Source organism: Mustelus asterias, chromosome 8 (genome assembly GCF_964213995.1).
Source record: "Mustelus asterias chromosome 8, sMusAst1.hap1.1, whole genome shotgun sequence".
NCBI classification, from domain to species: Eukaryota; Metazoa; Chordata; class Chondrichthyes; order Carcharhiniformes; family Triakidae; genus Mustelus; species Mustelus asterias.
This window is the reverse complement of record NC_135808.1, coordinates 79,725,677-79,737,832: the sequence shown is the minus strand read 5'-3', so window position 1 is coordinate 79,737,832 and position 12,156 is coordinate 79,725,677. Positions and strand designations below refer to the sequence as shown.

Genomic DNA, 12,156 nt, shown 5'->3' with positions numbered 1-12,156 from the left:
TTAGCTTTATATTTTCTGACAAAACAATTTGATTACAAGACAGTTTTCTTGCAATGCAATACTAACCTACAGTACAGAACATTATGCTGCCATGTGGTCTTGGCAATATGGATTCAAAACGAACACTGTAACCACAACTCTTGCCTAATTCTTCTCCACGTTCACAACCAACACGTTCTGCAACTGACACAGCACTAATACGTCGAGGCTGGAAAATAATACAACAAGAAATTAAATATAGGTTTGCAAACATAAGCAATATTTCTAGTAGCAGAAAGGTTCAATGCCCAAAACATCAAGTTGCATTCTTTCAATATATGCTACTAACCAGCTTGCAGAATTTTAAAAATGCACTGTATTATTTGTTTTGGGTTTTCAAAATACTATTTGACTGACTACTTTAAAAATTAATTAACATGTCTGCGTGTGCAAAAATAGTGATTAAATCTAAATTTGAAATGTAGACTACAATAGTAATTTAGTCTTATTCTACAAGCAGTCAACTCCAAACCACCTGCACACGTTATGTCTATTTGAGTAACCTAAAATATCAAGATGGCATACCTCTACGAGGGAGTTTTTTTTGGGAGATGGGTTTGGAAGAGTAATTTTTCTGGCATCAGAATATTTTAATTATAAAAGAGTCTCCAAAACCACAGCAATTTCGACATGCCTAATGTAGAATGAACTCTATAGTTATCTGAACCTAGAGGATTTGGGCGAGGTCCTAGTCAGGTCTGAAACTACAGCTACTAACAGACAGCACCACAAACTTCCTGTTATCTACCCAACTGGAACCACCTACCTACTGCACGATTATCTGGAATCAAATGGACAGATCCATCCCTTTGGAGATGGTCTGTAAAGCGAATAAGTATATTTCTCACAGATCCATCTCTTAGTATTTCTCACGCACCTGTGTGACTACAATGTTACACTCAGAACCTCTGCCACTTCTAATGTAGTCATCCAGGATGTACTGAGGGACTTGAGTAGTTTTACCACACCCAGTTTGGCCTCGAATAATGATTACTGGACTACAGCCGATTGATTTAAGGATTTCATTTTCAAAATTTTTGACTGGTAATTGGCTTCTTTCATTCAGTATCTGTAGTGAGGCAAAACACAATTGTCAATACTCAACTTTTGATTTAAAAACACAAGCTTAAAAAAGGACATGCTATTGGGCTTGTTTCATCCTCACAAGGGTGCATTACCCCAAAAGTCCCATACAATTTAGAACAAGAACTTACTGATGTAACAACCAGCATTTATACAGCACCTTTAGTGTAGCAAAAATCACAAAGCATTTCACAGCAGCATTATTAAACAAAATGTGACACCAAGTTGCATCAGGAGATATTAGGACACGGAACCAATATCTTGGTCAAAAGGGTTGGCTTTAAGGAGCATTTCAGAAAGAGAACATCAGATTTAGGGAGAAATTGTGGATTTATATGAATTGGAGGAACACAGCAATTTCAGAGAATTGCAAAGTTGGAAGCAACAGAGGTGGGGAGGGAGCGAACAAGGCCATGGGGAGATCTGAATTTTAAAATTTAATTCCCATGTTAAGTTCAGGTAAGCTGTAAAGAGTGAAGTTAGTACTGGTTTGGAAACAAAATTGCTTCCCGTGCTCCCCTTTTCTGATAATGATCATTTTTTGTTAGCAATTTTGGAATCTGAGAATCCAGTGCTCAGATAGTAGTGAAGAGTTTGCATAGTCACAATAATGACAGAAATTTCTAATTGGAAAAGAGCAACATAAATAAACAAAGACAACTTGAAATCAAATTGTGAACATTAGTAGTGGGGACAGATGTGGGATTTTTAATATAAGTACTTATAAAGTACTTAGGAAGGGTTTCAAAGTCTTGGAGTAAGAGACAGAGATTCATTGAGATGATTATGTCTCATTCGATAAGCTGCACCTCTGAAAATACTGTATTCCTCCTCAGTATTGCACGGAATTGTCAGCCTAGATTGTGTGCTTAAACCCCGAATGAGCCTGAACTCAATTTTTAATTAAGAGATGAATGTGCTGGGTACTATGCAAAACTATCAAATGATTCAACACCAGGTCAGTGCTCAAAAATAACAGCTGATGTTATTATGCAAAAGAACTACAAAGTACACATGAGAAAGGAAAAATAGTACGTACGTGTTGCAGGTTGCTATCATTCTGCACCTGGTATTGTAGCTCATTCTTTAAGTCCGCACTGATTTGTTCTGGTGCCGCCTACAGAAAGTACAATTGAGTTACAATGGCACTTCTAATTAATGTGGCTGCCAAGGACAAAAATGTTGTTAAAGGTAAGTAATAAAAAAAATCTGAAAAAGCACCTTCTCTTTTCACCTTCAAAGTCACTGGGGCTGTTGAAATTAATAAACTAATTGACAGCATTATTGTGATAATTGAGTACTATCTACTCTTTGGATGCTGTGGTGTGTGTGTGTGTGCGGGCAGAGTTTGTGGGGAGAGGAACATGGTCATGTTCAAAGCAGTGTTTTTAATGAGCTCCTTCTGTGTTAAATTGGAAAGCTGAAGTTACGCATGTGCTAGGAGTATTCTTGATTACACACAGGGACCTCTCCTCCATAATAACAGGTAATGCAAATTTCAATGAAATCAGAATATGGTGTGCCATTACGTCAACAAATTCAAGTTTCCAAATGCAAAGAGTAATTTATGACTAGGATCTTCTAATGAAATGTTGAGACTGGATTTTAAAAGATTTGCTTGAAAATTTAATCTGCATATTTAATGTAACAGAACAAGTTTTATCAACACCCTTATATAGAGAACAAAATGGTGCTCCCCTCTTAGGGTAGCATGAAATTCATGACAAGGGAGATTCCACCACTCCCATTTCATCTTTACTGGAAATATAATTTTTGAATGGAAAGCCTAAATCAAACAATGATGCTGCTGCATGGTTTTCCTGCAAGGGACTGTCATACTGGCCAGCCTGTCAAAGCTTTGTGAGGTTCCTCTTCATCAAAGCTCCAAAACAGCCAGACAAACTTTACTGAACTAGAGAATCTAATGGCCTTCCTCGTTAGTTTACTCCTTGTGCAAGTTGCTTTTTGTATAATGTGAAACAAAAACTGTTGTTGCTCTAGATTTGCAAAAGACCTCCTTCAACCATCTCTCCAACCCACAGTACTTTCAATCCCAATAATACGAGGAAATTTTCTCTCTCTGATGAGTTATTAGTTTCTGAGCACTCCCCTGCAAAGTGCCCATTTTAAAGCGAGGGGGATCTTACTATCCTCACCCTCACCAATGCTTTCTGATGGGCAGGTTTATGAAAGATATTAGATTTTATACATATGGCCAACAAAGACCATTATTGCTGTGATAGCTCAAAGCCTGCCATTTGACAGATACGATTTGTTACAGAGAATCTGTTAGTGACTTCCAATGTTTCACATTCCTTGATCCAAAGGAGCTCTGCTGGTGGATCTTGCTTGGGGTGGGTGCTCCATAAGGGGCACTAAGATGGACAGTAGGTGGGTTGAATAGGTCATTATCAAATGGCAAGTAAGGTGCAGCACAGATTGTTTCGACATGGGTTTTCGTCAGTGTATGTGTGTGGGAGTGAGCTTCGAGAAGACATACCTTTAGCACTGACTGAGTCATATATTCCAGCCTGGAATTCAGTCTGCTAATACTGAACCATCTACCCTCCTGCACTCTCAACCAGACCCTTAATTAAGATGTTACAAAATTGACTACTGCAGCTCATCTCACATTGAATCCCTCCAAAACCATATGTAGTGTATTCCACCTCCCCAATGCCAGCACCCAAAAAATAAATTGCATATCTACATGAATGGCCAGAGCCAAAGCATGATCCCACCCTAACATGCTTGGGAGCGACTCTAGATAGTACCTTGTCCTTCCAGAAACATTTGAAACAAAACAGTAGCAATGTTCAAACCCAGAAACAATCTGCTAACCAAATTTGCCAGGATCTAAGTAGGTTGTTCCTGCCGCAACATTCTGGACGTCAGCATTTGCTCTATCATACTCTCCAGCAGAGTATTGGGCACCTGTCTGCCAAAGGTCATCTCTCACACATCTTGTGGAACTCAATTTACATCAAAACTGAAAACCTCCACGCAATGCTCCTCCCCGGCTTCCAGTCTTCTCAAAAGATCACTCCCCCACACATACACTGACAAAAACTCACATCGAAACAATCTGCCCTGCACCTTACTCGCCACTTGATAATGACCTGTTGAACCCACCAACTGCCCATCTTCCATCTCAATGCCCCATATGGAGCACCCACGCCAAGCAAGATCCACCAGCAGAGTTCCTTTGGATCAAGGAATGGGAAATATTGGAAGTCGCTAACAGGTTCTCTGTGACAAATTATATCTGTCAAATGGCAGGCTTTGAACGATTACAGGAATAATGGTCTTTGCTAAACAGGTTCAGGGCAGACCAGATCCCTGTGCAGTCAACCTTCACTACTGGGACATCAGTGCAAACCCCTTATTCACTAGTGGAGAGACAAAACAATGCTGCACATTACCAAGGACAAAAGGACCAATTATTTTAAACTCAGCAAATGAAGAGGCTATCGCTTAGATTCAGGGATTTGCTTTCACTAAATAATAAAAAGCCAGTCTGGAATCTGACAAGTTAATTGACATATATAGCTTAATAGATAATGGATGAGACACCATGTCACAGGTTCCATTTCGGCTGGTGAGATGAATGGATATTTAAGCTTGTGCATTATCTAGTCCCAGTCTTGTAAACTCTGTACATCCTCCTCACTTTTAAGTGAAAAGGGGACCTAGCAGTCCAGTTGTGGGATGTGTAAGCAGGGATAGAAAGGGACCAGAGAGGGAGAAGAGATAGAATAGGTAATCTGCAATCGTGTATGCAGTCTGCTCACACAGCTGTGCAAGTTTAACGACTTTTAAAATGCAAGTTACTCAGGAACAAAAACAGAATTGCTCAGAAGTAGTTATAACTTGCACAGCAAAAAGAAAAGAACATTGCTCCTCACACCCATATAATGGGATCACAAACAATTTTTGGAAATTATATCAATTGTGCTCGTCTATTTAGTAGCTATATAATTGTGCATTTTACAATTCCCAAGTTTCAAACAACAGTCACTCCATTTTCTGGAATTACTTACATATGCAAGAGGCCCTTCATCAATATTGCTACTGGTCCAAGGATTCCAGTTGACTTGTGGAGGTGACCACGGTACAACCCCTGCAAAGTTCTGTCGAATTGATGGCTCAAAATGGGCAAGCTTGCCAACAGTAAGTGAAACCGGATTATCTGGGTCTTCAGGCTATAGAATCAAATGATTGCAGATCAACGTTAATGCTGTGTATACAAAATAGCTTTGAATGCATCAAGTGTGCAAAAATTGTACACTTACATAGGACTCTCAACACTATTTTGTTCACCATAATCACCGGAAGTACTCTGTTGAGCAATTCTAAATTTTTTTTATTTTCCTCCTCCTTAAAAAAAATGGAAAACACCCAACCAAATCAAGGTGGTGATCAATCTGTGGTGAACCACCATTCTGACGATGTATTCTAACATTCCCTGTTCAACTGCTTCCCCACAAGGCCAAAACTGAACACTGAAATAACAACTTGTGTTGATTCGTGCCTTTGATGTTGGAAAACATTATGCTTCTAAAAAGTGCTTTGGAATTAGCCAAAATTGAGAGGGTCAAAGGAGGAGATATTGTGGGGATATTATGCTGGAGAAAGGGGATGGCTAATAACTTCATCTGTGGTAAGTTTTGAGCAATGCAAAAGAAAAATAGAGCAATGAAAAGCGGGCACTTTTAGAAAGGGAATTTCAGATTTTCAGGCCCACATAGTTAAAGGTCCAGCTTAAGAGACTAGAGTTATCAGGGTGCAGAGTTCTTGAAAGAAGTTACAGAGAAAGGGAGAGGAAAAACCTTTAAGGGTTTTAAACATGCAAATGAGAATTTTTAAAATGTGATACATTGATGCATCATGTGTCAATGTAGGTTAGCAAGAGGTGATGGCTGAGCGCATTTGCTGTGGGTTAGGATATGGGCAGCACAGCTTTTGCTTATTTCAAGCTTATAGAGGATGGACAATGGACAGCAGTGGAATAAACATTTATAGAGGTGACAACAAATTTCAGCAACAAACATGCTGAGACAGAAGGCAGTGACAGCAGAAGTTGAGACTGAAACAGGCATTCTCCATTGTGGTAAGGATATGATGGAGACACTGCAGTTTGTTTAGCCCAAAACAGAAGGAGATGGAATAATTGGCAAGGGTATAGAGCTTGTGGCAGGGGCCAAGAATAATCGTTTTGATCACCCCATCGTTTAACTGCAGGAAATTCAAGAGCAAGTTATGGCGCAGAGATAAAGCTGGGTGTTTTTCAGCAAACATGTTGAATCTGATGTCATGTCTTCAGGTGATGAATGTCACCAAGGGGCATGTACATGACAACTGGAAGGGTGCTCACACCATGTCCTTGGATGCCTCCAGGGGCAACAGGGGGTAGTGTCAGGAAGGCAAGCCATTGCTGGAGATTACGTAGCCATAATTGGATAGACAAGAATAAAACAAAGGCCACCTCAGCTGGAAAATGGAAGAGAGGCACTGGAGGAGGATGGTTTTCAACCATGTGAAAAGTCGTTATGGACAGCAAAGTTGTAGCATGTTATTTGTGATTAGGGCTATTTTAGGCTTGTGGCAGAGGCTTGCTTGCAGAGGCTTGCTTGCTCGAACATGAAGTGACTGGAAAATATTTGAGAGATGACATCCAATTAAGGTTTATGAAAGAAAAGGAAATTGGAGAAACCATGGCAATTTTCAAGGACAGATTGGTCAAGAATTTATATTTCACTCCCTCAGGATGACCCAAAGCACTTTACAGTTGAAGAAATACTTTTGAAGCAGTCAGTGTTGTAGTGTAGGAGCTATGAAATTTGTGCAAAGCAAGATTCCACAAACAGCAATGAAGTAAATGACCAGCACATCTGTTTTTAGGTGCCGGTTAAAGGATAAATATTGGCTGGGACATCAGGAAATCAACCTCATGCCTTATGTCAAACTTCTAATATTTCAATCTAACAAATATCCTATATAAAAAAAAACTCAGGTGAGTTAATTATATTCAATTTCAAAAAAGATAGTGCTTATTGGAGAAATTTGACAGGATTGAAGAAAAGTAAATATAACTAAGTGCCTTAGAGCCATAACAACACCCCACAACTTTCCTCACTGATTTATAACAACTCAAAAGAGAAGTAACAGCAAAAGCAAACGCTCTCTCAAACCATTTAAAGGTTAGATGGAATAGAACAGGACAGTTGTGGATTGGTGGCAGCCATTCCTATTTTGCTCAACTTGAACACTATTCCTACGCTGGAGCGTAGGAGACTTAGGGGTGATCTAATAGAGGTCTATAAAATAATGAAGGGCATAGATAAGGTGGATAGTCAACTTCTTTTCCCAAAGGTAGGGGAGTCTAAAACTAGCGGGCACAGGTTGAAGGTGAGAGGGGAAAGATACAAAAGGGGCGATTTTTCACACAGAGGTTGGTGAGGGGGGGGGGGGGGGGGGTGGTGTGTGTGTGTGTGTGTGTGTGTGTGTGTGTACAATTTTGTCTTTTAAAAAGCATTTAGACAGTTACATGGGTAATATGGGTATAGAGGGATATGGGGCAAACGCAGGCAATTGGGACGAGCATAGTGGTTAAAAAAAGGGCAGCATGGGCAAGTTGGGCTGAATGGCCTGTTTCCATGCTGTAAACCTCTATGACTCTATTCCATTTTAAAGAGAGCTAATTCACTAAAAGGAAGTAGAGGCAACAAATTTATCGAGGCATAAGCATCATGAGTCTGAGATATTTTCTCTAAATTTTCAGTAATGATAAAACCTTAACTAACTCACAGCACATCCCAAACTTTTTTAAATGTAACCAACTTACACACAAAATTAACTTTACAGCAATCAAGCTAATAAAATGAGGCATCTGCTGGGAAACAAAGCCAGCGGATAGAGGTTAACAGCTGGATAACAATTTAAAACAAATGATTTATCTTAAAAACGTACAGCAATAAGTTTATGAAAGGAAAACAGCCTGTGCATTTTTTATTGCAATGGTGCTCCAATATGTGATTGCTTTGAGCAGTATCAAAAACAGTAAATTAATTTAATTTTACCATATCGAAGATAAACCACGGACAACATTGATACAATACTTCAAATTAATAATAGTACACTCAAGACCACTTTTTTCCTCTCAATATTTCCAATAAATTGATTTAGTTATTATGAATACTTACTGGTGGTACAAGCTGCAATCCCAGCTCACTTACAACAGATTCAAGCTGACGTTCCAAGTCACTAGCAATATTCAGTTCATATGGTTCCACCTAGAAGAATAAATGACACCAACATAAAAGCCTTCTTACAAGTATACGTTTTAACTTACAAAGAATGCAACTCAGAGAAACAAGTTACAGAAAACTATTCAAAATAGAAATAGTTTCCTGTAGTGTACTTCACAATTGCTAAGATTTTGGATGGATCTAAAACCCAAATTATCACTTATCCTCATTGAATATTGCAGAGCGATTTGCAGAGACTCTGTAACACATGTATTTGAGATTAATACAGGTCAGAACACCCCTCATTGTGCTCGGAAGTTATAAAATTTCAAAATGCTTAAACCTGGGACTTGGCTTTAACCATAATTTCTTGGAAGGGGAAAATGAAGTGCTTCATACTGAACATTACCCCACCTCATCCACTGCCACTTACCTTCTTGAAGCCACGACAGCAAATATTTCCCTTATACTGGCTAATGTTTTCTCTTCTTTTCCTAAAGACATGAACTCATGGCAGGCACAATATTCCATGGGTGCTGATCATCCTCCAGTACCTCACCCACAGTCAGTCTTCGTGTGTTACAATGATCACCAGGATAGTGAAAAGCAGAAATCCTCAATTGTTTCCCCTGTACTCATCCAACATTCACACTTACAGCAGGGACTAGTGGATAATAGGAACAGGAACCTTGATCCATTTTATTCCCTAATTAGGAGACAAGAAAGTTCATTGCTGTGTCTCTTTCACTTAGCTGAAATGGGAGTGGAGGATTGACAAAAGAATCAAATATGTGGCATTCCTACATCTGCTCAATATTTATCGTTAAACCTATTGAGTTAATGTGGGAGCCTTTACAATAGGTATTTTGTCAGTCAGTTTGTGCATCATGAAACAATTCAAACTGCCATCACGAAAGGAAAATTTGATTAAAGAAAATGTAATCATAAATGTACGTCTACCTTGCAATACAATAACATGTAAAGTCACGAAACATTCAAAATATTAAATGGTTCACCTTTTCTGTTTCTTTTTTCTTTGTATGTCCAGTGAAAGCTTCAAACACCCCCAGATGGTAAAGCTGTCTGACCAACGACAGTGCACACGACTGTGCAGCCAGTTTCTTATTTGAACCATGTTCACGAGCTGTGATTCCTTAAGAGAGGAAACAATACAAAGTTCCAATTCATCTTTTAGCATGAATTTTACAACGTTATTTATGCAGCACATGCAGTTTCACAAGGTGCCCAATCTAGGAACTTAAAGATGAATATAAATTGTTTCATCCAACAAGATGCTCCATGATTCTACCTGCAACTATTATAATGACTGGGCTATAAAATTGCAATTACTATTTTTTTTCTGTAGTGCACAAATTTCACGATCATCGGCATATGTGAATGTTCATGCACGTCACCACCATATTCTTCTGCAGTCAGAAACTGTTGTCGGAAATTATACAATAAATTAATTTCCAATGTCAATGAAAATTTTTTTTAAAATCTTTTTTTAAAATGTGGCACTCACCATCCTAAATATTGTAAACTAAACTTGTAACTTTTCAGTCTGTTTTAACTTATTGCTGTTTACTTCACTAAATTCTACCTACCCACAAATGTTTAGCTGGCTAAAAGGAACAAACATTCAAGCAAAAAAAGCTGAGCCAAGCAATAATGGCAACTGATAAACTACCCACGACTCATATGGATAAGCCACAATCTTTGGCATAATTGTCATGTTACCTTATCAATGTAAACAATTTATTAAGAATTTAGTGTGTCTTTAAAAAGCTAGTAATCTAGACAGACAACTGTAAATAAACTGGAGATACTCTTGAGTTTTAAGAAGAATTATCATTTGCCAATGTCTATGACACAACCAAGACTCAAATGTGCCTCATTTTCAAGTTCCCCAATTCCAAGTGAGGATTCAAATGGACCTGTCTGGATCGCAGCTCAGCGGGGAAGCAGGGTGATGGCCCCAATCCTGAACAGAGTTTGTATTTGCATACAGAGTGAAGAATGCTTTCTAATCCTCGGACCAATGCATGGATTCTAATTTGAACACATTTATTACTGCATTTCAACAGTAGGGGAGGCAGTGGTGCAGTATTGCGTTGGACTAGTAATCCAGAGGCCCAGGGTAATGCTCTGTGGACCTGGGTTCAAATCCCACCACAGCAGAATTGGAATTTGAATTCAATAAAAAAAATCTGGAAATACAAGTTTGATGATGACCATGAAACAGTTGTCGCTCGTCGTAAAAAACCCATCTGTTTCACTAACATCTATTAGGGAAGAAAATCTGTCATCTTTACCTGGTCTGGCCGACATGTGACTCCTAATCCACAGCAATGTGGTTGACTCTCAAATGCTCTCAGGGATGGACAATAAAAGCTGGCCCAACCAGCAACAACCACATCCCAGGATTGAATTTTTAAAAAAAATCAAATTAAAATTATTTAAAGGTAAAATTAAGCTTCAGTCATCTTCACCCATTTCAATGCAGAATATAGCCACTGTTTTATTTTCTTCACTGTGATGATGAACATTATACTTGGCAGCAACTGCGGGACAGACATATATACTCACATCCGAGACAGGTCTGTCCAAAACTCCACCTCAAAAAATACCATGACGATGTGGGTCACTATACAACACATACTAATCAAGACTCTCATCTTCACGTTAACTGATGTGGACAAATATATTTGCGCTCTTTCCAATCAGTGCAACCCTAATTACTCCCTCCAAATGTTACACCTGACACTGGCTCCTGATGTTAATATTAATCTCATTGCATTTAATCAGCTCAACATTTTCTAATTATAAATTAGTTTAGAACAAGTTGCCATTTAAATAGCAAAGCAACAGAAGAGTAGAGCAATGACAACATTTGTGTTCAACCATATACCAGTAGCGTACTCCATCTACAGCCTTTAACTTTAACAAAATAGTTTTAAAAGAAACCGACCAGCATAAAAACCTGGAAGAGGGCTTGGTCCAAGTACAGAGAACTGCTTATCTTTTAATCCTAAATGAGGTACATAAATTCTTTACAACAAAAACAGAAAATGCTGAAAATCTCAGCAGGTTTGACAGAATCTGTGGAGAGAATAGAGCCAACGTTTCATATCTGATCATTCTCAATCCTGCTGAGATTTTCCAGCATTTTCTGTTTTTGTTTCAGATTCCAGCATTCACAGTATTTTGCCTTTACATAAAATTTCTAGTCTTATATACAGTAGCCACTGTATTTCTACATGCCTGAAGTACAAACCTGGAATTTTCAGCTTGCCAATTTATCTACATAAAAATAGAAAATGTTATGCTTCATTCTGTGGCGTTACTGTGCCTTTAGGAAATGTTTTTTTAAAATCATGCTCTCTACAGTTACAAGCAGCTTTGTTTTTGTTCGTTGTGGCACCAGCTGCCTGATTAGATGTCCTTTTTATTGCTGCTTCAGAGATTTAAATGGGGTTTTGTTCATTTTTACTCTGGGCCTAATGCACTTTTTGGGAGTTTACGACCTTTTGAATTGTTGTGGTAAGAATGATTGACAGGCCAGGTGGGACAGTTTTTTTTCTCTGTGAAGAGTTCTTATTCTGGTGGTTGGACTTCAGGCTGGATGCCGTGTTCTGCCTCTTTCAACGTGGTGTTTTGGGAAGCTGTTCTGACTTCAAGTTTGTGCGTGTCACAAAAACTGTCAAGAAAAAGTGTCTGACTCCTGCGTGTGTGTTAAGAAAACTGCAGAATCCCACAACAAAACATGAACATAAGAGCTTCCTGT

The 12,156-nt window shown here is 38.7% G+C and overlaps 1 protein-coding gene across 2 annotated transcripts in view; it reads right to left on the bottom strand.

Moving 5' to 3' along the window:
* The window catches only part of dhx9 (DEAH (Asp-Glu-Ala-His) box helicase 9), a 72,318-nt gene that overhangs the window by 32,986 nt on the left and 27,176 nt on the right, over positions 1-12,156 (bottom strand). For both annotated transcript variants that reach the window (XM_078218323.1, XM_078218325.1), the window contains 6 exons: positions 9,386-9,522; positions 8,325-8,414; positions 5,163-5,324; positions 2,162-2,239; positions 917-1,108; positions 67-208 (listed from right to left, as the gene is read on the bottom strand). In XM_078218323.1, coding sequence (XP_078074449.1) covers positions 67-208; positions 917-1,108; positions 2,162-2,239; positions 5,163-5,324; positions 8,325-8,414; positions 9,386-9,522 — 801 coding nt within the window. The remainder of the gene's footprint in view (positions 1-66; positions 209-916; positions 1,109-2,161; positions 2,240-5,162; positions 5,325-8,324; positions 8,415-9,385; positions 9,523-12,156) is intronic.